Below are 27,756 nucleotides of genomic sequence, written 5' to 3'. Positions count from 1 at the left end.
TTGAGTAACGTAGGATGCTTCGATCAAGGTGAGACAATTAAAGCAGAAAAATCATGTTGGGCCGGAGGAACATGTCAGAAGATTAGATGTCGGGCCGGTGGATCGGTCGACGTATCGACAAAAGGTTTCAGGCCGTGGATTTGGGCATTGGGCCAAGAAGAGCAGAGATTGTGCCAAGGATATCAGAGTAGTGGAGTCAACTGGCCGATTGGGCAATAAGCCACAAGAGAGGACGATGCGCTGAAGAATCGGACGAAGCGTCGAGGGACCAATGACATGTCGGATAACTTGATTAGATGCTTAGGATTAATTATCTAGATCGAAGTATGTTTTACATATGTAGGATTAACTATGATAGCTTAAAGACATAAAGCAAGTTTACTGGAGTCAAGTTCGATAGGTGTTCGAGAGTCCGCCGAAAGTTCGAAGAATCGTCGGAAGTGCTACCAGAACCAACCGAGAAAGAATCGGGGTCTTGCCGAAGTTTCCGGAAATCCGCCGGAAAGATCGTCGGAGGTTCGTGGAGATCACCGAGAAGATTCAGATACTTGCCAAAGACTCGTTGAACTTGCCACAAGACTGGGAGCATTCTAGGAGTCAATTGGAAGAAATCCGAGGGTGTATCGGAAGTCCACGGAAGTTCGCCGGAAAGCTCACCGGAAGGAAACTCGAAGTTGCCGGTTAAAAAATTGCTTAGGGATATGTCTTAATTTCATAGTTTGCATATAATTTGGGTTAGGATTAAGGGTTAATCATATAACCCAGTTAAGGGCTAATTAGGCCCGAGTTTGGACTAGTTTGGGCCAAGTTTGGAGCCCAACCAGTAAGCTGGAACAGTCTAAGCGGTGGCACCGCCGGACTAGGCAGTGGCACCGCCCAGAACCCGGGAGGTCTAGCGGTGGCACCGCCAGTACACTATCAGTGTCAGACACTGACAGGCGGTGGCACCGCCAACACCGAGAAACCCAAAAGCAATTCAAATTTGGAGCCCAAATTTGAATCCTCTTGGGGCTTATAAAAACCCCTCAATTCTCAATAGAGAACACACCTTTTTGAGAAGTTAAAAATTGAGAAAAAGCTTTAGCAAAGTCTTATTTTCAAGAGCTTAAGTGTTCACCTCCCTCTTTCTCTTTGAAAAATCTGTACGAGTGTGAACCACTTGTAAAAAGGTTGTAAGAGGGGTATTTGGTCCTTCCCCTTCAAAGTGATTTGCTAGTGGAAGTTGGGAGCCTCATCGAAGAAGGCTTTGCAAGTGGATGTAAGTCATTTGACCAAACCACTTTACATTATGGTGTTCCTTGAATGTGTGAGTGTTTAATTTTCTGAACCGCTTATCTTCTTAGCAGCAAACTGTTCAGTTTTCTTCTCCCTACTCTTGACTTCTTTTACTCAAGCTATTTTAGCTAAGTCATCCTTCATCGAATCGAAATCTCTACACATTTACGAAATCGATTTCAAACTTATGAGTTTTAATCCCCTGCACTAATTCACCCCCCCCCCCCCTCTTAGTGCCGCTCCGATCCTAACAATTGGTATTAGAGCAAGGCTCACTCTCATATTTGGTTTAATACCCAAGAGAGATGGCTTACTCTGGCATGCAAGAGGGTCACTCAATTACACGTCTGTCTATGTTTAATGGGTCGGATTACACATATTGAAAGACTCGTATGAGGATCTTCCTTATTTCCATGGATTTTAAACTTTGGAATATTGTCGAAAATGAATTTCAAAAATCTTCTCTTCCGATGAGCGAATGGGATGAATCAAAGAAGAAGGTTTTTGCTTTAAACGCAAAGGCTATGAATGCCTTGTTTTATACACTTGACAAAAATGAATTTAATCGCGTTTCGATTTGTGATTCGGTTTTTTATATTTGGAGAACTCTTGAGGTCACTCATGAAGCCACTAGCCAAGTGAAAGAGTCCAAAATTAACATTCTTGTGCATTCTTATGAACTTTTCCGGATGAAACCAAGTGAGTCCATTGGAGACATATATACCCGTTTCATGATGTCATCAATGGACTCAAAGCTCTTAGTAAAGGTTTTTCTAACTTTGAACTAGTAACTAAAATTTTAAGATCCCTTCCAAAGAGTTGGGATCCAAAAGTTATGACCATTCAAGAGGCCAAGGACCTTAAAACATTTCCTCTCGAAGAACTTATTGGGCCTCTAATGACCTATGAAATGACGTGCCATGCTCATGAAGAGCTTGAGAACCACCTTCCAAAGAACAGGAAGGATTTGGGACATAGAACACATGAAGACCACTCGAGCATAAGCTCAAGTGATAGTGAACTTGAACTTGCAAAGAAATTTAAAAAGTTAATGAAACAAAAAGAGGAGAAAACAAATTGGGAAGAATCGAGCTCCTCCGAAGACGAGGAGAAAATCAACAAAGGTGAGATGACAAACTACGCCTTAACGGCTTTCGATGATAAAGTAATAAAAATGCCCTTAATTTATTTCAAAATTACATAATAATTTTCATGAGTTATTTTTAATTTAGTTTAGGATTAATTTTCTTGAAAATTATATGTTTAATAATTTAATAATAAAAATAAAAAATTAGGAATCATGCTTATCATTCTAGTAATTTTGAAAATAATCATGAAAATTGTATGTTTATGATAAACAAAATGATTTTGTTTAAAAATGCCTTATGAAATATGATATCATGCCTAATAAATTTATTTTTTGAAACTATGCATGATGATGATGAGTTTTGGGTAATTTATAGTTTATTGATTTTGATGATTTCCATGATGATCTTTTACGATTTATGGATTATCAATTTTTACCGTGATGAAAGTTGCTTTTAAAAATGATGCACTACTTTTGTACGCAAACTAGATAGATTCACCTAAAAAGAAAAATGCATGACTACAATAAATAACAAAATGATTTTGTTTGAAAATGTCTTATGCCCAATAAAACTATCATAGATGAATATACTTTATGTTTAATAATTTTTTTGGCTTATATGCCTTATCATGATAAATATTTTGAAAAGTTTGTATCATATGATTATTATACATGATGATTTATTGGTCTTGAAGTTATTCGATTTTGATTAAATGAAATCATGTTTGACTTGAAGTAATGAGTTGAAATCTTTTTTTTTTTTTAATTATATGTTACTGTCCCTCTAATATCCCAGAGACCGTATATCGAGCATGGTGCTGTCAGACCCATACGGTTTCTACTCGAGTCTCGCTCTAATCGGATTCTCCCGGAGAACTCTTTCTCTCTCAACCCGAATGACCCTGGCCAGGGATTTGTCTGAGCAAGAACACATGGGATATTCCTCTCATGACGCCGAGAGTGGATAATCCTCTATCGACACTCAATAGCCCTCGTAAGGTCGACTACCACTCCCAATGACCAACTGTACTAGATCTGGGACAGCCAAACCTATAAGTCTGGTATCAAAGAGTGGAGCACTCATACAGGACATCCTTGGTGTCTCAAGTCTAAGGACCAAATACACCACTAGGACTACGGAATCGCTGTCTGACAATAAGGCATCATCAACCATCCAGCATTCCGTAAGCGGATCAATCAGTGAACTCATTCTCCAATGAGCACCTGTACTGTATCCCTAGTGTCCCTACACGAGCAGCTATGAGACCAACTGCATCCATCATATGGATGGGTATACAGCACACCAGTCTGTCCGGTTATCACGATGTCTCTCTCGAGTAACCTATGACCGGGATTATTTAGGATATGTGTTTAAAGGTGAATCGATCTTATTATCGTGATCTCATCATGATTTGATTCCCATTGCACAAATCCAAGGACATCACAATATATATGCATATATGCAATAGTTATAAAGTGATATACGCCAAAATATAATAAGTAAAAAGATTCTGTATCAAGTCACACGTGCCATCACTCACGTGATTGGCTTGTTGGGCACCTATGACTAGTAGCATGGTTGCGACGACGCTCCTCAAAACTCCAGGCCTACTCTGAGGTGGAGAGGGGGAGGAGAATAGGAGAGGCAAGCAAAAGTTCTAGCCTATAAACCACTGAATCCCTCCTATTTATAGAGGTCCACTATCAACTTAACTCTAATGGATCCTCCCATATTGGGTATTGGATCTTCATCCAACTACCCAAGCCTCTTAGATTAGTGGATATCTATCCAATAATCTCTCATGGGCTTTTATTGGATCTCGTTCATGGGATCCAATAATTCAGGGGCTTATTGGATATCCAATAAGATATGGGCTCTAGCGGATATCTCATATCTGAACCTCTACTCATCGCAATGCCTACCATATGTGTGTGACCCTCTAGGCCCAATATCGAGTTGGCCGTGAGTCATACCTGTCATAACTCCTTCTGGCTCAATGAATTATTATCTTCATAATAATTCACTTGACTCATCAACTACGAACGTACTAGGCCACTACGCCGCAGTCCCCAAATGATACAGGGGAATCCAATCCATTGGACCTATATATCCTCAATTACCATGTACCTATAGTCCCTCATCCATCTAATATCCCAAAGACCGTATACCGGGCATGGTGATGTCAAACCCTTACGGTTTCTACTCGAGTCTTGCTCTAATCGGATTCTCCCGGAGAACTCTTTCTATCTCAATTCGAATGACCTTAGCCAGAGATTTGTCTAAGCAAGAACACATGGAATATTGCTCTTATGTTACCAAGAGTGGATGATCCTCTATCGATACTCAATAGCCTTCAAAAGATTGACTACCACTCCCGATGACCAACTGTATTAAATCTGGGACATCCAAACCTATAAGTCTGGTATCAAAGAATGAAACACTTATACAAGACATCCTTAGTATCTCAAGTCTAAGGACCAGATATACCACTAGGACTACGGAATCGCTATATGACAATAAGGTATCATCAACCATCTAACATTTTGTAAGCGGATCAATTAGTGAACTCATTCTCCAATGAGCACCTGTACTATATCCCTAGTGTCCCCACAAGAGCAGCTTTAAGACCAGCTGCATCCATCATATGGATGGGTATATAGCACATTAGTTTGTCCGGTTATCTCGATGTCCCTCTCGAGTAACCTATGACCGGGATTATTTAGGATCTGTGTTTAAAGGCGAATCAGTCTCATTATCGTGATCTCATTACGATCCAATTCTCATTGCACAGATCTAAGGACATCACAATATATACATGCATATATGCAATAGTCAATATAAAGTGATAAATGCCAAAATATAAAGCAAAACGACTGCTTGTCAAGTCACACATGTCATCACTCACGTGATTGGCTTACTGGGCACTTATGACTAGCATCTTGATAGTGGATGCTTAAGGCATATGATCAGAGATCCAACGTACTTCTCTAAGCCCACTAGCCAAAACGAATGATTTGTCACCTTCTAAGACAACAACAAAAAAAATTTATTGGCAAAGGAAATATAGGTAAAAAATCAAACCTTTTAATTGAAGATGTGTTGTTAGTAAATGGTTTAAAATATAATCTACTAAGAATTAGTCAATTGTGTGATAAATGATATATTATCAAATTTGAATCTAATGCTTATATCATTGAAATACCACACAAAAATATACCTATGATTGCCTTAAAAAATAATAATACGTATACTATTGATATTGATAATTTTTACGATGAAACATATTTTTCAGCTTTAGACAATGATGCATAACTTTGGCATAGGAGATTAGGTCATGCTAGCATGAAACTAATCTCTCAAATTTCAACTAGAGAATGATTTGTCACCTTCGGAGATAACAAAAAAAAAAAAATTATTGGCAAAGAAAATATAGGTAACAAATAAAATCCTTTAATTGAAGATATATTATTAGTATATGATTTAAAACATAATCTACTAAGCATTAGTCAATTGTATGATAAAGAATATATTATCAAATTTTAATCTAATGCTTGTATCATTGAAATACCACATAAAAATAGATCTATGATTGCCTTAAAAAATAATAATATGTGTACTATTGATATTGATGATTTTTATGATGAAACATGTTTTTTGGCTTTAAACAATTATGCATGACTTTGGCATAAGAGATTAGGTCATGCTAGCATGAAATTAATCTCTCAAATTTTAATTGGAAAACTTATAAAAGGAATGTCTAGCATCAAGTTTTCAAAGACTGATGCATGTCAATTAGGAAAATAAATAAAAAGTAGTTTCAAATCAAAGAATCAAATAAGCATCTCTAGACCACTGCAATTGATTTATATGGATTTATTTGAACCAATTGATACAGAGATAGTAAATATGTCTTTGTAATTATTGATGATTATAATAGATACACTTGTACATACTTCTTGGTACATAAAAGTGATTGATTTAAATATTTTTTAAAAATTTATAAATTAATATAAAATAAAAAGGGCTTTATGATTGCCTCTATTCAAAGTGATCATGGTGGTGAATTTTAAAACCATGATTTTAAAAACTTTTATGATTCAAATAGGTATAACCATAACTTCTACACTCCAAGAAACCCTCATCAAAATGGAGTTGTTGAGAGAAAAAATAGGAGTTTACAAGAAATGACAAGAACCATGCTTAATGTGCATAGCCTACCCAAGTATTTTTAGGGTGAAGTTGTTAACACGATATGCTATGTCATGAACATGGTTCTTATAAGACCATTACTTTCCAAAACTCCCTATAAATTTTAGAACAACAAAAGACCCAATATTTTGTTTTTTAAAGTTTTCAGTTGTAAATATTTTATTTTAAATGAAAAAGATGCCTTGGAAAAATTTGATGCAAAATCCAATGAAAGCATTTTTCTTGGTTATTCCTCTACATCTAAAGCTTTTCATGTCTTTAATAAAAGAACTTTGGTTATAGAGAAATCTATTCATGTAGTGTTTGATAAGCTTTCCGAATTTAAGAAAAATGATTTTGATGGTGATCTTAATTTTGATATTTTAAATTTGAATAAAAACTCTCCTCTCCCAAGCAACTTGGATGCATCTTCTTCCAAAGAATCCTTACCTAAAGATTGGATGTAGATACATGCTCATCCTAAGGAGCTAATCATTGGAGGTACATTAAAAGGTGTTCAAACTCGCTCTTCATTTAAGAATTTTTATGATAATGCAGCCTTCTTGTCTCAAATTGAACCAAAATATATTTGACGAAGTCCTGAAAGATGATTCATAGGTTTTTGCAATGCATGAGAAATTAAATTAATTTAAGAAAAATGAGGTATAGAAGCTTGTTCCTAGACCTAGTAACAATTTAGTAATTGCTACTAAATGGATCTTTAGAAACAAGTAAGACGAACTTGGTATCATGGTTAGAAACAAGGTTAGATTAGTGGCCAAAAGTTTTAACTATGAAGAATGTATCGATTATAAAGAAACATTCGTTCCTATGACTAGACTTGAAGCCATAAGGATTCTCCTTGCCCTAAGGCTTTCTATTATTTGAAACAAGCCCTAAGGGCTTGGTATGAGAGATTTAGTTTCTTTCTAATTAAGAATAATTTCATGAAAGGTAAGGTCGATACTATATTATTTATTAAATATTTTAAAAATAATTTTCTTATTGTTCAAATTTATGTTGATTATATTATTTTTGGATCTTCAATTAAGTCTTTATGTGAATCTTTTGCCAATAGTATGAGCCATAAATTCAAAATGAGTTCAATAAGGGAATTAACATTTTTTCTAGATTTACAAATTAAACAGCTTAATGATGAAACTTTTGTTAGTCAAACTAAGTATGCATTAGATCTATTAAAATGATTTAATATGGATAGTGCTAAGGCTATAAATACACCAAGGAGCACTTCTACAAAATTAGATATGGATATTAATGGAGAAGGTTTTAATCAAAAGACTTATAGGGGTATGATAGGTAGTTTATTATATCTCACAGCAACTAGACCCGATATTATGTTTAGTGTAAGATTATGTGCTAGATTTTAGTCAAATCCCAAGTAGTCTCACTTAAAAGTTGTTAAAAAAAATTTTAGATACCTAAAAGAAATTCTTAATCTAAGATTATGATATCCGAAAACTAAAAATCTTGAATTGATTGCTTATGTCAATGCTGATTTTGCTGGTTATCAAATACATAGAAAAAACATATATGGAACATGTCAACTCTTAGGTCATGCACTTGTCTCTTGGTCTTCCAAGAAACAAAACTCGGTTGTATTATCTACAACCAAAGTTGAGTATATAACAACAGGTGGATATTTTGCACAAGTCATATGGATGAAAAATATATTATAAGATTATGGAATTCACTTGAAAAATATACATATAAAATGTGATAACACTAATCTAATAAAAAATTTAATTCAACACTCTAGAACTAAACATATTAATATTATGCATCATTTTATTAGAGATCATATTAATAATCATGATATATCTTTAGAATTTATTGATACAAAATATCAATTAGCTGATATTTTTATAAAACCTTTAAATGAGAAATAATTTGATTTTAATAGAAGAGAATCATGCATGTTAAATCTTCCAAATGCATGAATTCCTCTATACATTTTTCGGATTTCTCGATTTTTTATAATTTAAGTTTTATTTTTAAATCGAGATCGCGTCTTTCGTTCCTTCTTTTTGTAATTCATGAATTTTTTGGCAAACTTAATCTTTTATGGATCCTTCTGCCTTCTATTTACAAGAATAGGGATTTGATTTATAAATTTCTAGGATGCACATTTTGATCTTTTATAATGAATCACTTTCTTTGCAAAAATAGAAGCTTGATCAATGAAACTTATTTTTTTCATAGATTTGATTTGATTTGGTTCAAATCCTTTCATGGATTTGGTTCATATAACTTGATTTTTCTTGTGATGAACGAATTTCTTCCTTCTTCTTCTTCTTCCTCTTCTTTTTTTTTTATGACAAAATGAAGAAAGAAACTTGCACATCTCAAGAAGAACCAAAAAGTGCTTATACATCTAAAGCAAAAACGCTAGCTTGCCCATTTCAAGAAGCAAAAGTAGTTATGCAAAGTTTTTGCTTAACTTCTTATTTTTCAAATTTGCTAGCTTGCATAAATGGGTATAAAATTTACTTGCACGGTTTAAAGTACTTGCATAAATTGTTGAATGATTCTCCCTTTTGTTGATGACAATGGAAGAGAAATGATGAGTCTTTGGAATTATAATGTTGTATTTGGAATCATGCCATAATATTGTATTTGGTATTTTCATGATAAATGATTAAAAAATAATTTAGATTCTTGAATGTTATACCTAAAATGTTATTAATTTTGGTATCATGAAGTGATGAATACTTTAGTATCAGATAGGTTTTGTCTAAAATGATTTATCATCATGCATGAAGTGATAAAATTGTGCATGTTGTACTTTGATGATTTGAAACTATGATGATGCACAATGTATAAAATTTTGATATATTACATTTGATCACTATGATCAAACTTGTTTCAGTTGAATTCAAAGGATATGATTTCTTTTGAATTCAAAGTTTGCCTTATCTCACTATAGCATATAGATATAGAGAGTTAAGGTTAACTCTGTCATCAATTAGTTGTCATCATAAAAAAGGGAGAGATTGTTGAATCTCATATTTTGATGATGAAATCAATTGGAGAATTAATGATCTAATCCATGTATCGAGATAAGTGATGCAGGACTAACTACGATTGTGAGAAAGATAAAACGATTAAAGAAGAATCAAAGTTGGGCCGGAATCAATGATCAGGCATCGGGCCAGATGAATCGGGAGATACATCGAAGGATCATATTATGTTGTGAAAACTTGCCAGAAGTTCACCGGGAGTTCACTGAAAGCTCGTCGAAAGATCACCAAGAGTGCGCTAGAAGTTCGTCGAGAGTTTGGTTGAACAATTGACGTGTCAGATAACTTAGATTACTTGTATCATAATTGTTTTAGTCTTAATTATCATAGTTAGGATTTTAATTTGAGTTTTGAGAAAAATCATACTAACTCAATTATGGGTCAATTGAGTCTTTAATATAGCTGAATTGGGTCGATTGGATGACCCATTTAGTTACTTGGAGCCACATCAAGTGGTGGCACTGCCCAGACTGGGCGATGGTATCGCTTATGGCTCAACCACCGAGACTATGCGGTGGTACCATCGGCAATTAATGTTGTTAGACGATGGTACCATCCTATTAGGCAGTGGTACCGTTAGAGCTCAGTCTTTGAAGTTCTATTAGGTGACAGTACCACCTAGACTAGTGATGATACCACATAGTGTCAGTTTATAGGTGGTGGTACCGTTCAGTAATAGCGGTGATATTCTCTGAAAACCCAAATGAGACACTTTTTGACTTTATTTTTGAAGTCGTTGAGGCTTATAAATACCCTAGTCTTTCCTACATAAAGTAGCAACGAAAGTTGTGAACAAAAATCTTGAGATTTTAGATCGTAAAATTGCTAAGTGTCCTCCTCTCTTATCTAGTCGTGTGATCATTCAAGAGAGGTATGAGATTTGTAAAAAGTTATCTTCTAAACCTATAAAAAGAAGAAAGAGTTATAAGAGGATGGTTGGTCTTCACCCATTGAAAGAAGACTGTTAGTGGATACTAATTACCTCAACGAAGAAGAAATCGGAAGTAAATATATGTCACGACAACCGAATCACTATAAATCCGATATGATTTCTTTCTATATCATTTATTTTATGCTTTTCATTCTCATCGCCCACTAAATTACTTGCTCACTGCCCTCAATCACTTACATTTACAACTTTATACGGTAAAGTCTCCTACCTCATCTTCTTATTGTAAATAGCAATGAAAGCACATGCCAAGCGTCCGACTGAGCCTGAACTAAAATTACCTTTTTTGTAATTTTTTAATTAAAATTAATATATATATATATATATATATATTTATTTATTTATAATTGTGAACCATCGGTGCAGTTCGAGCTAGAACCAAACCCAGATCTAATTGGGATTTGATTAGGAACATCCGTTCGGATTCGATTTAGAACCCACCAAAGTGTTGCGCCGGTGAAACCTATATTAATTGTCATCGGCATGGAAACATTGCCCATGACGCATCGGCATGGAAACCTTGTATTAAAGGCAACGAATGTATAAAACGAGATGTAGCTACTAAAATCTGTGGCATGGAATCTGAAAGAATTCCTCACTGTTACCCACAGCTTCACATACCATACACAAGATTCACATAAGAGACAAATAAAATGGACTAATAGAGGTACAATGTGCTATACATAAGAGATTCCTCGAGTACAAAGACATTTCCAGTGAATCCACCTGTTGGGATAGCCTCTAGAGGAACATTTGATAGCCTCTATAACCTGTGACATGCGATACATCAACACAGTCTCCCTAACCACAATCCTAAAAGAGTTCTTCCGCGAATTGCTCTAGGGAAATATTAATCAAACTGAAAGGGCTTCTTACAAACCTTGAAGAAATTGGACTCCAATAAGATTCATAATTTCTTTGTGTCTATATCTCTTCTGTAACTTGAGTAAATCTGCCCTTCCCAATCATGTCACATCAAACGGTTAGACTTTGCAAACACCAATGTGATTGATATGCAGAGATCCTGAATATATTCATCTATAATCTTTTCCCAATGTTTGCAAACCTTCTCGCAACTCCAAAAATAACAGCCTTGGTCAACAGGCCATGGTCAAGAGTGCATGCAATGGCTACAGCACCACCAACTACCAGGAACTTGGGTATGCTACTGGTCCAGTTCTTCTGTTTCTCTGCTTCTACAACATTGCCCGATAAATCAGTGATGGTCTCAAATGATCTCAACTTGTCGGCATCAAATTTGGTGTTAATTTGTGCCATGAAAGCAAACCGAGACAATGGCTCATTGGACCTCCTGGCAAGTTGGTAAGCACACAGGCCAGGTTCGATCTTTCGAACACAACTCCACATCCCCTGCCGAACTCCCAGCTTTGCAATTTCCCATGGGATGCCCATATCCTCGTGGTGAAACAGAAGAACCTCGCAGGCAGTCATCCGGCCATCTCTTCTGGATTCAGCTGGATATGCAAAAGCATGAAGACATCCATTGGTTGTTTGAAGGGTAAAAGAAACTTGTAAGACAACAATTTGTTATCTACTTGTTGTAGGAGAAAAAAAAGAAGGAAATAAAAAAAGTATAGCTCTGCACCTGCACGAATGCACCAGCTGGAATAATACAAGTCAACCCGTCTTGGTTTGTTTCGCCTAGGCACAGCAGGGCGTGGCACTCCCTGAAAGATGTAAGAGATGACCAAATTTAAATGTCACTCTTTCACCTTAAAAGGAAATGTATGTTCCCATTTCAGTGGGCATAAGCACAGATTTGTAAAAGCTCAATTTTTATTAGCAAAGCCCACATCACACTGGTACTCACTCAAAATGCAGAAAATGAACAAGCATGATCCAGCAATTGTAAAATCACAAATACATATCTAAATACCCTGAAGGTGTTGAAGAAAGCAGTAGATCAATCTGCAAATAACAAAGGCTGTACCAGGAAAGATGGATAATAGCTTGTAAGCATAATTCCAAAAACTTAATGACTAAATATTCTCCTAAAACAGAAACCTTCTTCTTTCTTGGATAAAGCACAAGCAAGTTCTGTGCTAGTAATTCAACTCAGGCGATAAAGTAGGTGCTTCACTTCCTTCACTTCCCTCCACTTGCCTACTTTAATGACTAAATATTCAGCACCTACTTCACTTTCCTCTGTCAAATTCTGTTGCTTGCCCAATAAAGTAGGCAATAAAGCACAAACAAGCTCCATTCAGTTTTGTCCAATAAAGCATGGATATTAATCATCGAAATACCCATAAGTAGATACGTTTGATCTTCAAAAACAAAGGGGGCAAGATACAACCTAACAACCGTTAAAAGACAATAATAATATCACAAGCCACAGATCTTGACACTTAAAAGAGAGCTAGTTATCGATTGTAGTACAGAAACAAAAAACCTAACAAGCATTGTTAACCTTTTCATCGGAATAAAAGTTACTCCTGCAAGTAAAATGATCCAAATTTATAAGAGTTAAGATGCAATAAAACCTATCCATCCGTATATTTATTAAAGCTGATCTATGCTCAATACAGTCTCAATCATATTATACATTTAAAATCACAATGCTTTGGTGCTTTCAGAAAAAATATAATTTTAATATCCATTTTGATTTAGTGGTTAAGAACCAATTATTGATTGGTGGATTATCTGCAGTGCTTAGTCACTAGCACTATGATGACCTCTAGTACCAGTCCCTTAAACTAAGATGACCCACAGCATGATTCACTTCCACTTTTCTGTACTTGAAATTTTACTTTGGCACACCAACACCATTGGCCCATTTTCCTTCTCCCTCTTACAGTTACATGTTTTTCTTTTCCTTGTTTGAAACAAGGATTCCTCTTGTTCTCATCGATGGGGCTTATAGTACTAGATGTGGCTTTCATGAAGTTGATTATAGCAAAACTCACCCTGCACAACATGGATCGTGTGCTTCTCTCTTCTCAATTCTACCCGGATTCAAGTCGGACGTAAAGAGCCATTGCAAAGACCTTGTTTCACTTAAAGAAAGGTTTTTGTCATTTCACAAGAAGAAGAAAGAGTTGAGATTATAAGTAACAATGAGCATACAACACATCAATCTTAGGTTTTTTTTTAACTCTCTATAAAAGATGTCACTATCTTACACATTGAAGTGTGACCCAATCATATTCCATCCTTCCATCAACGACATTCAGAAAAATAAAATCCTCACAAGAAGTTTCCACAAAGTACTTCTGTAGTGTCCCTAAACAAATTGATTTTTCAATAATTTTCCAAAAAATTAGATACCTTAATGAAGTAGCCATTATATATACTCATGTTTACTGGATTTTTCTAATTAAAGTTTCTTAAGGGGGGTTCTCTTTTTTTTTTTTTTTCTTCCCGTAGGTCTATAAGTTGTCACACCATTCTGATTCATCAATTGAAACAATTGCATCGTGTGTTTTCACATCCTTGTTGAAGTACCAGGTAGTCCATTTTATGATTCAAAATCGATTACGTGCAAAAAGCAAAGGCATTCAAAGATGATGAGATGCATTCCCATGACAAAGAACTCTCATATGCATACTTGTCAAAGTACCATGTAAGTTCATTTCATGCTTCAAAAATTAGTAATTGCAAGAAGCAATTCCATCTGGAGATGATAACATTCATCCGGAACAAAGAACTATTATGTGCATCCATACCTTTGTTATGCAGTAGTAAGTTCTTCCTGACTCCCATATGCGGCGACCAATAATATACTCCCTGTTACTACAAAAGAAAGGAAACTGCGGACAAGAAGAAAAACAATAAACAGACATGGCAAGCAGTAAAAGCAGTTCTTACAACTGTAAGAGAATCCATCGCTTCTCATACCTTGCGAACCCATTGAACTACCATCGTCCCTGTTGTCGGGCACTCCTCCAGTGTGGTATGCTCGAGGAGCATATCATCCCAGCCATTCTTGATCCGGAACTCATCGTCCCAGAAGAAGTCCCGCACGATTTCGGGCGTCACATCCTCATATAAGGTGCTGCTGCGGTACTGCGGTGGACCAGTCTGGCATGAACGCGACGAATTATGGCTCAGTTGCGCGTTATCACAAACCACTAGGCAACAATTTCATGAGTCGATCACATACGCAACTCAAATACATGTATGGTTCTAAATCCTACCTCGGGATCTCTCCGCCATGCTTGATATCTCATGTTAGGCAACGACTTGTCCATCATCTTGTGCCACTCCGGCCCCCCATCCGTCACCTCCACCAGCCGGAACAGGTGCTGCAAGTCCTCCTCGGTCACCGCCAGCTTCTCACTCCTCCTGCAAATCCCATAAACCGACTTGACCCGCGAACAAGGGAGAGGATTCACAGCACAACTACAAGTCAACGTGAAGACCCAATCTACCTTTCTTCGACCGCCTTCATTGACGGCGCCGCCGAATGGGGGCCAAGCGAAGGCGCAGACTCGGTCTTCACCGCGCCGCTCAGCCCGGCAGCCCAACCGGGCCGCCACGCCCACCCTAGCAGAAGCCCGGCGAAGACGGCGATCCAGAGGGGGGCCACAAAGGCCGCGAGCTCCACGGCAACATCTGCGACCGTGGGCCTCCGCAGGATCTCAACCAGGGCTTCCAGAATCAGCACCATGGCGCAGCAAAGGAGAATCGGATTCGGATAGGGATAGGGATTAGAGCGGAAGAAAGGAGACGGAGAGGGAGAGCGAGAGGGAGTGGTGGAGGAGAGCGAGATTAGGGGATGAGGAGAGAAGGCGTCTCGATTGGGATTAGCTCCGCGACTCACCACCACCGCGTGTTTTCTTAGCGGGGAGGATAGAGAACAAATATGAGGCGAGTCGTCTTGACGATTCGCTAGTAAAGGCGGATCCCAAATGGGTCGGTGAAAGACCAAATCGACCGCTTCGATAATATTGCGCTGCTAGTTTGGACTGCCTACCCACGTTTGCCTCCTCAGAAAAGGATTAATAGGACGGAGTAGAGTAGTCAAAGATTTTGACCGTGACCGATTTGGCATCCCTCCCTACTCCATGTTACCTGTTTATTATTTTCATTAACATCTTAGACTATGTCGGATATCAAAAATAAAATATTCAAGTGTCATACTTTGAGAGCTTAATTTTCAAATTAACTATCCACGATCGAAATAGAGACTTGAATACTCATTCGAAGATTAAGATGAACTTAAGTAACGTATTACACGATCGATCAAGACTAAGATGAGTAGGATTTTCGTGTAATCTTTTGAAAAATAGAGATTAAGAAAGGTTTAAAAAATAGAGATTTTTATTTTTTTATATAAATTATACATTAATCATCATACCTAAAGATGATTATTTAATTATGTTCAAAATATACTAACCACCGTAATATTTCCTTGGATGATAATATTTGAATATAATGACGAAAAAGTAAGCGGTGACCACAAATAATAACCGTACCGACATTGGACTAAATATTTTTACTATCGCACACTGCCTATATTGCATCACAACAATTGGACAGCCCACTCTGCACATATATTACAATAGTATATAATTGGGGACAAATTTATTGAGCGTGCCAAACGTGACCACTCTTCACATAAATAAATCTAGTCCGTGACCTTTGTTTGAAGTAGTACCATTCTGTCTAATATCTTATCATATCATATCATATCATATATTTATATATATATATAGAGGAAACAAGAGCTTGTAAATTATGTACGACTTGGGGGATTGCACCTAACGATGTCAAAAGATATGCTTTTCTATGAGGACGAGTTACGAGTCGTTCTTTCTCCGAAGGAGGGTCGCATTTGCACTTTTTTTTGCGTGTGGACTTGTTCGAGGTCAAGAGTTAGGAACTTGGCTTAACTTTTTGACTTCATCGAATCGTGGCTACTTGCATTGATTGAAGCGAAAAAGGGATTTGGATGACTCGATCAAGCTTGTTAACGAGTAAATCAGAATTTGTTTGTTTGAATATATGGGATTATAATTTAAAGGCAATCGAGATTTCATCTTGAGTTAGTCTATAAGTTAGATTTTTCTACACTTGTCCATTTTTTATGGTTTTCAAACTTATAAAATTCTGTCGAGAGAGTATTTCGATAATATCCCTCCAATGTTTAAGTTAATTAAGATTGTAAAATTTAATTTATGCTTTGAATTGTATTCTAAAAAGTGTTCAACAGCATACTTGACTAGCCTCTTTATAGTGAACTTTTAGTATTGTTACTCTCATGATTAATGTCGATTTTGGGAAGCTATTGCTGAGAAACTTGATCATGACTTTGTCGCATCGAATCCGAGATGCAATAATGTTTAACCAATTCAATCTCATCGGTCATATATCAAATATATGACACTAAGATATCCATCACGTGGTGTTAAGGTGTCGACCATATGTCATCTACGTTCTAATCATAGGAATCATTAGCTTTTGAACCACTATTGGTGAATCATTCTCTTTGTACGAAACCTAAAACACATTTCAATGACATGCACAGTTGAATGATTTAAAATATATTTTGATGACACACATAATCAGATCAATCTAACGTTCATTTTGATGATTGTGTCGCCCAATCATCCTAAAGTTTATTTTGATAATAGATATAGCTTAATCAGCCTAAAACGAATCTCAATGGCATACACGATCATATCAATGTAAAGTACAAATCGACGTAGAGTCGATTTTGACGACATGCATAGCCAAGATGGTCAAACGCACTAAATAACTTATGATTCGATTTAGTATCGATTGTTTAACAAGAGTCACTTCCTGACTTGACCTCATCAAACTCTATCATGTGATAAGAATGTGACGATACCTTAACACCACATTGTCAACAACTTCGCATCATATAACTGACACCTTGGTACCATGTGATTAGTATCTCATTACCACGTGATGAGTATGTGGTTGACATCTCGGCATAAAACTAAATTAGTTAGATCTCACTATATTCTGGATTCGATATGACCTAATCATTGACGTTAATCACAAGAGTAATGATATTAAGAGCCCACTGTAAAAAGCTCACAAGACAGCTCAAAGCATAGGACCAACCTTTCGACCCCACAACTTAGGCATCGTCGAAGATGACGATAACACTGGTTTATAGGTTAATTTTGGAATCATCAGAGTGTGGTGATAGCTGAAACAAATCTAAATTAAGTTGTGACTGCACAACTTAAATCTCGATCGGCTCCAAATCATCATTAGCTTGGTCAATTAAGTTGTGACTACACACCTACTGTAAGCATAAAAATATGTAATTATGCTAAATCAATTATGCGGAATTAACCTATATGCCAGGATTGAAATTCAATACATAGATCTAATTATACGATGCGTACCTTTTGATGCCATCCGTTCAGAGATCTTGTTTGATCTGCTTAGCACACCGTGATCCAAGATTGCTGCAGGCTCCGTCTTCCGTCTTTAATCCGATCGTGCTACGGAATCTACAGGGAGTGCGAAGAGTAGACCCTTTCTCCTCTCTTCCTATCCTTTCACAGGATCACACAGATTGATGGATTTGGGGAGAGGGCTTTTTTGGGGAGAGAGTCGAGGAGAATAACTGAATTCCTCAACGGAGAGGTGCGACGCTCTAACACACTAACCACCCAGAGATCCTGTCCTTAATAGGCGAGAGCAGAGGGTCTAGAGCAGAGGGTCTACGATGAGATGAGATCTCAGAAGATATCCTCCCATCAAGAATATCTCCGAGGAATCGTTCCGTAGTGGACTTAGTCTTGGCTAAAATATCGCAACGGAACCCAATTCTATTATATATCTTATTCAATAAAAGGCCATATATTCTAACATTCTCCCACTTGGCCCATTAATTGATAAGATATAAAAGAGATACAAAATCAAAACAAACAAAACAAAATTTGTTTGAAAACAATTTTACCTAATTGGATTCCAAAAAATTTTGAAAAGCATTTTATACATGGCCATGTTTTAAAAAATAAGCCAATAAGTCCAATAATCACAATAATACTATATTAAGTCCAACTATCAATGCGAGTCATAGCGGTTGTATTTCATCAATGTCATACTCCCTTCTATGTACCACAACATTGTTAGTCTTTCCTAACATAGTCCATAATGACCCCTGTAATTTGTCTTGTCAAGACAATCCTGTTGTTACATTCAACCATAATATGCATAAACATAAATGTAAACAGGATAGCAGAAACAGATAACTTTTATTAAAAATGTCAATAATAGCATCCACATAAACATGCATCACCGTATCCTTTATGACTTGCTCACAAGCCCCATTCTAAGAACATGTTCTTTGAATATTTTGCACTGTAAGGCTTTTGTCAATGGATCAGCAATCATCATAGTGGTGCTCAAGTTCTCAATAGACACTTGCTGTTTCTGGACTCTTTCTCTAACCACCAAGTACTTTAACTCAATGTGCTTGGAACCACTAGAGTACTTGCCATTCTTAGAGAAGAAAACTGCTGCGGTGTTATCACAAAATATCTTCAGCGGCTTGGCAATTGAGTCGACCACATCAAGTCCTGAGATAAAATTTCGCAGCCATAAAGCTTGATTTGTGGCCTCAAAGCATGCCACAAATTCAGCTTCCATTGTTGATGATGCAATAAGCGATTGCTTTGCACTTTTCCAAGAAATTGCCCCACCAGCTAACATAAATACAAATCCTGAAGTGGACTTCCTGCTGTCGAGGCAATTTGCAAGATCAGCATCTGAATATCCAGTTACTTCAAGCTGATCAGATCTCCTGTATGTGAGCATATAATCTTTTGTCCCTTGTAGATATCTCATTACTTTCTTTGCAGCTTTCCAATATTCCATTCCTGGGTTGCTTTGATATCTTCCCAGCATTGCAACTGCAAAACTGATATCTGGTCTTGTACAGGTTTGAGCATATAGTAGACTTCCAACTGCGCATCCATAAGGAATATTCTTCATTTGATTCTTTTCTAAGTCATTTCTTGGGCACTGGTTTTGACTGAATTTTTCACCTTTAGTAATAGGCATATCATTGGTTGAGCAAAGCTGCATATTAAATCTCTCCAAGATACGATCAATATATCCTTTCTGAGACAATCCTAATAATCCTTGAGATCTATCCCTGAATATCTCAATGCCAATGACATAGGATGCCTCATTCATATCAACCATCTTAAAGTTCTTGTTGAGAAACATCTTGGTTTCGTGCAATAAACCAAGATCACTGCTGGCAAGTAAAATATCATCCACATATAAGACCAATATAATAAACTTACTCCCACTTACCTTCAGGTATATACACTGATCAACAGTGTTTTCCTTAAATCCGAAGGAAGTAATGGTATTATGAAACTTTATATACCATTGTCTGGAAGCTTGTTTAAGGCCATAAATGGATTTCTTAAGTTTACAAGCCCAACTTTCTTTTCCCTTTTCTATGAATCCTTCGGGTTGTTCCATATAGATTTCCTCATCTAGATCCCCATTCAGAAATGCTGTTTTCACATCCATCTGATGCAACTCAAGATCATAATGAGCTACTAATGCCATAACGATTCTCAATGAGTCCTTTTTAGAAACAGGAGAAAAAGTCTCATTATAGTCGATGCCTTCCTTCTGAGAAAAACCTTTGGCCACAAGTCTGACTTTATATCGTTCGATATTGCCCGTTGAGTCGCGTTTTGTCTTAAAGACCCATTTACAACCGACTCTTTTACAATTATTGGGCAATTCAACGAGATCCCAGACATCATTCTGTACCATTGATTTTAACTCTTCTTTCATTGCATCATACCATTTTTCAGAATCGTTACTTTCTATGGCTTGTGAAAACGATAAGGGGTCTCTTTTTATTCCTATATCATAATCTGATTCTTGTAAATATACAACATAATCATCAGAAATGGCATGTTTCCTTTTCCTTTGAGATCTTCTCAAATCTGCCAATTGTGATTGTTCTACAAGATCATCAGCGGCGACATCAACATCATGTGAGAGTTCTTGGATGTTATTTTGTTGTTCACCCTCATCAATACTCTCATTGATTTGAGGAACAACAATCTCTCGGACAGGAGATGATATGGGAGAATTAACCTGAATCTCCTCAATATCAAAATTAATCCTTCGAGATTTTTCACTCCCACTGATTTCGCCATTTTCTAGGAATTTTGCATTACCAGATTCTACTATTCTCATACTATGATTAGGGCAATAAAATCTGTATCCCTTGGATTTTTCTGGATAACCAATAAAATATCCTGAAATAGTTCTTGGCTCCAATTTCTTTTCATGTGGATTGAATACTCTTATCTCTGCAGGACATCCCCAAATATGTAAATGCCTCAGACTGGGCTTCCTACCAGTCCATAACTCAAATGGAGTCGATGAAACTGACTTGCTAGGAACCCTGTTTAAGATGTACATAGCTGTCCTAAGAGCTTCACCCCACATCGACTCAGATACAGAGGAATAACTCATCATGCTCCTAACCATATCCATCAGAGTACGATTTCGCCTTTCAGCAACACCGTTCTGCTGTGGCACACCTGGTAATGCATATTGAGCACAAATACCCCGTTGTTCCAGGAATCTAGCAAAAGGACCAATATTCTGACTAGATCCATCATATCTGCCATAAAATTCACCACCTCTGTCAGATCTGACAATTTTAACTTTTCTATCTAATTGTCTCTCAACCTCATTTATGTATACTTCAAGAGTATCAACGGCTTGAGACTTTTCATGTATTAGATAAACTTTGCCATATCTGGACAGATCATCTATAAATGTGATGAAATATTTTTCTCCACTAAAACAAGGAATATGGAGTGGTCCGCAGATATCAGTATGAATAATCTCAAGGAGTTCTTTACTTCTTGTGGCATTTTTCTTTATATGTTTAGTTTGCTTTCCCTTAATGCAATCTATACAAATATCAAAATCAGTGAAGTCTAAATGTTCCAAAATATTATCCTTCACTAATCTTTCAATTCTTTCCTTGGAGATATGCCCCAATCGTCTATGCCACAATATGGAAGATCTTTCATTATTGAAACTACGTTTCAATCCAACATTTGATTGCAGGGTCATTAGTGTCTTTGCAAACTCAAGATCCAAATTAATTCTGTACAAACCATCACACAGAATTCCAGAACCAACTTTAATTGAATCGTAAAATATGCTGAGTTTGCCACTACCAAAAGAAATACAATATCCCAACTCATCAATTCTAGAAAGAGAAATCAAATTTCTAGAAATTGTAGGGACATAACATGTGTCAACAAGATCCATCAAGTGACCCGTCTCTAAGCGTAGACGATAAGTTCCCATTGATATCACTTTCGCTTTAAGACGATTTCCCATAATGATGAATCTTTCATGTTCTTTTGGTTTCCGAATTGAAAGGAATCCCTGCATGTTATTTATAACATGAGTTGAAGCACCGGAATCTATCCACCAAGTGTTAGAAGGAACTTCTGTAATGTTTGATTCGAAACATACAAAGGTTGAGTTAATACCTTTCTTTTCGAACCAAGTCTTGCGTTTAATGCAATCCTTCTTCACATGTCCTTTCTTGCCACAAAAGAAGCACTTTACAGTAAAGGCTTTCTTTTCATTAGTCTGTTTAACATTTCCAGACTTAGCAAATCTCTTTGATGGATGATGCTTCAACTTTCTTTTCTTGTTACCACCTCCTTGAGTAGTCGTCATGACATTATATGAATTTTCCTGCCTTAATCTCAATTCTTCCTGAACACACATGCTAGTCAACTCATTCAAGTCCCACTTATCCTTATTTGTATTGTAGTGAATCTTGAATGGGCCAAACTGAGAAGGAAGAGAATTAAGAATAAATTGCACGAGGAAAGATTCATCAACATTCATGCCTAATGTTTTAAGTTTTGCAGCTTTGTCAGCCATATTGAGGATATGATCCTGAATTCCTCGAGTACCATCATACTGAGCTGTAGTCAGTTCTTTCATCAATGTGCCAGCCAATGACTTATCAGCAGATTTAAATCTGTCTTCAATAACCTTTAAATATTCCTTTGCGCTAGTTACAATCGGTAATGAAGTCTTTATGTTATTTGCAATTGTCATTCTTATGAACATTAAACTAAGCCTATCAGATCTTTCCCAAGCCTTCATTTCATTAACTTGTTCTGCAGTACTTTCATCAGTCAAGTCTGCAGGCTTTTCAACAAGTAAAGCTAGATCAAGATCTAATACACCCAGTGTGAATTGCACATGCTCTAACCATTCTGAATAATTTGATCCAGAAAGTACAGGGACACTTGAAGCATATGAATGTATATGCGGAAGTACCACTGCAAAAAGATATATAACAACATTAATGCTTTGAGTTTGTCAAAAAATTGATGAACTATTGATATCATCTATATTACACCTTTGGGTGAAATATTGACATATCTAGTGTTCACTCAAGAATATTTTGGAGGACTGATACCATCCTTGAGGAATAGGTATTGTTACCTTTGGGTATACAACCCTAAACTGCAAGGATATCTAAAATAGTATCATCCTACCCCATCACATAATTATTTGAATTAGATTCTCCTTTGGGATTATCTAAATCTCATAATTATATGTGCCATTATGAATATTATTTCTTTAATATCATTTAGGACTAATTCTTTAATATTATTTTATAAGTCATTAGTCCAGGTCACTTTGGTGGCTACAAGACTAATGCCATGATATAAAATAAAATGTCCTATAAATGATAAAACTTTTATTGTAATTCATATCACAAAAGTCTATCATCCTAGGCCACTTTGGCAGTTACTAGTCAGATAAAACTTAAGGAAATAAATTACAAATAATATTCATCAATAATTCTTTAATTTTGCTAAACAGTTCAATAATAAAATAACAATAACAATTATTGAACATTAATGCAAAGAAATTCAATAATAAAGAACAATAATAATTATTGAAATTTAATGCAAAACAGTTCAATAATAAATAACCATAATAATTATTGAACAATAATGCAAAACAGTTCAATAATAAAATAACAACAATAATTATTGAACATAATGCAAAACAATTCAATAATAAAATAACAACAATAATTATTGAATATTAATGCAAAACAGTTCAATAATAAATAACCATAATAATTATTGAACAATAATGTAAAATAGTTCAATAATAAAATAACAATAATAATTATTGAACATTAATAAAACTCATATGATAATTTCAAGCATATACATGTGAATAAATAAATAAAAATTCCAAAAACAATAATTGGATTTTAATTTTATTTACCACATATATAATGAATAATTCATATGAGAAAACCATAAAATAAACCATAATTTATAGTTTTTTTTTTTTTATCAAAATTAAATCCAATCAAATAATCAAAAATTATAATCATGATTAAAATTAATCATAATTATAATAAATGATATTTATCAATTTTATAATTGAGAATTTAACCTAAATTTCTCAATTTCATAATGATAAAAAAACCGAAAATATTTGATAAGATATAAATCGGAAATATGCGAATGGCAGAACTGTAATTTGGCAGAAATTAGACCCGAGGGCAAAACCGTAAATATGTTGACAGAACATAAACTGTAATTACGATATTTGCAAAGGGTAAAAACTGTAATTTTCAAAACCCTAGCCTCGATGGCAAAAACGTAAATATGCCAAAACCCTAATCTGCCATCGCCGCCGCCGCCGCCTGTACGCGGCTGCGGGTTGCCGCCTGTGCGCGGCTGCCGCCTGTACGCGGCTGCGGGTTACCGCCTGTGCGCGGCTGCCAGCGGTAGATCTAGCCTGCGCACGGCCACTGCCGCCACGGCGCTGCCGCCGCGGGGCATACTGCTCATGCGCGGCCACTGCCGCTGCGGCGGTTCCTGCCCGCGGGTGGCTGCTGCCAGCACGCGGCCGCCGCCTGTGCACGGCCAACTCACGCATGGCCGCCACCTGGGCTGTCTGCCTGCGTGCGGCCGACCGTCGCATGGACGGATTGTGGCCGTGTGCGACCGGGGTTCTGTGATGCCGTCGGACGGACGGGGTTCGGTTCTGTGATGCCGTCGCACGGACGGAGTTCTGTGATGCCGTCGCACGGACGGAGTTCTGTGATGCCGTCGCACGGACGGAGTTCTGTGATGCCGTCGCACGGACGGAGTTCTGTGATGCCGTCGCGTGGACGGAGTTCTGTGATGCCGTCGCGTGGACGGGGTTCTGTGATGTCCACATATGGGACGAGTTCTGTGATGTCCGCATATGGGACGACGAGTTCTGTGATGTCCGCATATGGGACGAGTTCTGTAATGTCCATATGACGAGTTCTGTAATGTCCACATATGGGATGAGTTCTGTAATGTCCGCATATGGGACGAGTTCTGTAATGTCCGCATATGGGATGAGTTCTGTAATGCGTACGCTACTCGGCGTAACCGCAGATTTGCAGCGAGGTCGACGGTGACCATTACTGCTTAGCAGTTCTTGGAAGATAAAGGTAATTATGCATCGTAAATTAATTTACAGATCTAATGCATGATTTCAAAAAATCGGGCTCTGATACCAATTGTAAGCATAAAAATATGTAATTATGCTAAATCAATTATGCGGAATTAACCTATATGCCAGGATTGAAATTCAATACATAGATCTAATTATACGATGCGTACCTTTTGATGCCATCCGTTCAGAGATCTTGTTTGATCTGCTTAGCACACCGTGATCCAAGATTGCTGCAGGCTCCGTCTTCCGTCTTTAATCCGATCGCGCTGCGGAATCTACAGGGAGTGCGAAGAGTAGACCCTTTCTCCTCTCTTCCTATCCTTTCACAGGATCACACAGATTGATGGATTTGGGGAGAGGGCTTTTTTGGGGAGAGAGTCGAGGAGAATAACTGAATTCCTCAACGGAGAGGTGCGACGCTCTAACACACTAACCACCCTTAACAACCCCTAGAGATCCTGTGCGAGAGCAGAGGGTCTACGATGAGATGAGATCTCAGAAGATATCCTCCCATCAAGAATATCTCCGAGGAATCGTTCCGTAGTGGACTTAGTCTTGGCTAAAATATCGCAACGGAACCCAATTCTATTATATATCTTATTCAATAAAAGGCCACATATTCTAACACCTACAACTTGATTTCCATTGGTTAACGAGTTTATAGTTGATCGATAACTGCATGTCATGTTTGGAAGGCCAACCACCCTTTTACAGTTTCACTCCTTTTGACGGGCTTAGGAGACAACCCTTACAGAATTTTCTCTCCTCTCTTTACAACTCAAAACTTAGAAAAAAAGAGAGAGAAGAACTTTTGGCCTTTATAACAATTTTGAGCTCTAAGAATCACAGAAAAAGATCAAGATTTCGGTGTAAGTTCATGCTCTTTCAGTGCTGAATGGGTAGGGTATTTATAGGCCCCAACCCAGTTCAAATTTGGAGCTCAAAACTGTCAATTCCTGGAATTTTGGGATCAGGCGGTTGCACCTCTTGACTGGAGCGGTTGCATCGCCTGGCAGAGCTCAAAGACTGAGCCTCTGGGCGGTGCTACCTCCTGTCAGGGGCGGTTGCACCTCCTGCCAGAGCTCGAAGACCGAGCTCAGGCGGTTTCACCTCCTAACTGAGGCGATTGCATCGCTTGGCAGAGCTCGAAGACCGTGCTCAAGCGGTGCCACCTCCTGTCAGGGGAGTTTGCACCGCCCCGTCTCGCTCGGAGACTGAGCCCAGGCGATGCAACCTCCTGCCTTGGGCGGTTCAACCGCTTGGCAGAAATCAAGGTCCGAATGGGTTGATCCATTCGGCCCAATTCGGGTTTTTTAGGGGCCCAATTGCCCCAAGATTAAGTTAATGGGATCACCTCCCATTTCCAACTTAATCATTGTGCTAACTACGATATTCCCTAAGACATTTACTGCAACTTGCTCCGGTGCCTCAATCGCTTCTTCCGGCGAGCTTCCAGCGAACTTCCGTCGATCATCCGATGAACCCTCGGTGATGCTCCTGCGGACTTCCGGCAAACTCCTGAACTTGCGACGATTCACTTGGCGAGTTCCGACGAGCTTCTTTGGCAAGCTTATGGACTTCTCGGATTTGTTCCAGTAGAACCTCCGACTACTGTCCGAACTTTTGTCGAACTCTCGAACTCCCAACGTGATCATTGTCATGACTCCGGCGCAACTCCTGCTGCATGTCTTACTTTCATCGTAGTTAATCCTGCACACTTATCTCAATATACAGATTAGACAACAAATGACAATTGACTTCATCATCAAAATCCGAGATTCAACAATCTCCCCCTTTTTGATGCTGACAATCAATGGATAATGGAGTTAACCTTAACTCCCCCTGTCTATATGCCATACTTGAGATAAGTCATTCTTGAATTCAAAACCTAAGAATTCAAGAGATATATTGATAAGTTAAAATCATTTGAACTTATCAATACTCTCATCATGATTCCCATAATGATGTATCTCTTTTAAGATGATGTCAAGGCTTGACATTCATTTTCAAATTTTACATTACAAGTTTGAATGATGGTAATATTAGCAATTCATCATATTGTAAGATATCAACATGTAAAGCTGCGAAGTAAGATTTTGATATCATTACATGATGCACACATTTCAAATATTTTAGCAAGTATTGCATTTCATCACATGGTAAGATATCAACTCGTAAAATTACGATGCAAGTTTTTTGTTTGATATCTTGACACGATACAAACAAGGCATAATGCAAATTAATCATAGCATCTGTTCATATATCTCTTGGTGATGCAAGCATGGCATAATCATAGCATCAGTGTGTATAGCATCAATTCATATATTTCTCGGTGATGCAAGCATGGCATAATTATAACATCAGTGTGTATAGCATCAATTCATATATTTCTCCCCCTTTGTCATCAACAAAAAGCATGGTAGTTGTGATACCAAGAGAACAATATAAGCAAATTTTGAGCATAAGTGCGATAATTGTTCATGCCTTTACTGGGTTCTGTTATTTTCCAATAGTAAGTGATAGGAAATCAAGCATATAAAGGAAGGCATGATACGTAGATTGCTTTGAATACTTCTTCCTTTTTATTTGTTATAATCTTTTTGAATGAAGGAGGAAAGTCATTTGTGATACCAGCTATTTGTGAGTTTACTTTGAGTCAAGATATGTGTGTGAAACCGCTCTTTGCAAGTAAAAATACTATCATCCATATTTCAAGATGGAATTCATA

At 37.2% G+C, this 27,756-nt stretch overlaps 1 protein-coding gene across 1 annotated transcript; it reads right to left on the bottom strand.

Moving 5' to 3' along the window:
* Positions 1-11,176: 11,176 nt before the first annotated feature.
* LOC135645837 (uncharacterized) lies at positions 11,177-15,385 on the bottom strand. The gene is made up of 6 exons (XM_065164638.1): positions 14,930-15,385; positions 14,696-14,843; positions 14,397-14,579; positions 14,225-14,308; positions 12,145-12,226; positions 11,177-12,013 (listed from the first exon to the last, which is right to left on the bottom strand). The coding sequence occupies exons 1-6, from the start codon at positions 15,166-15,168 to the stop codon at positions 11,577-11,579; spliced, it is 1,173 nt and encodes a 390-aa protein (XP_065020710.1). The 5' UTR covers positions 15,169-15,385; the 3' UTR covers positions 11,177-11,576.
* Positions 15,386-27,756: the final 12,371 nt, after the last annotated feature.

This window comes from Musa acuminata, chromosome BXJ3-8, assembly GCF_036884655.1.
Source record: "Musa acuminata AAA Group cultivar baxijiao chromosome BXJ3-8, Cavendish_Baxijiao_AAA, whole genome shotgun sequence".
In the NCBI taxonomy this organism is placed as follows: domain Eukaryota; kingdom Viridiplantae; phylum Streptophyta; class Magnoliopsida; order Zingiberales; family Musaceae; genus Musa; species Musa acuminata.
Note: the sequence above shows the minus strand (reverse complement) of the source record. Positions and strands in the feature narration are given on the sequence as shown.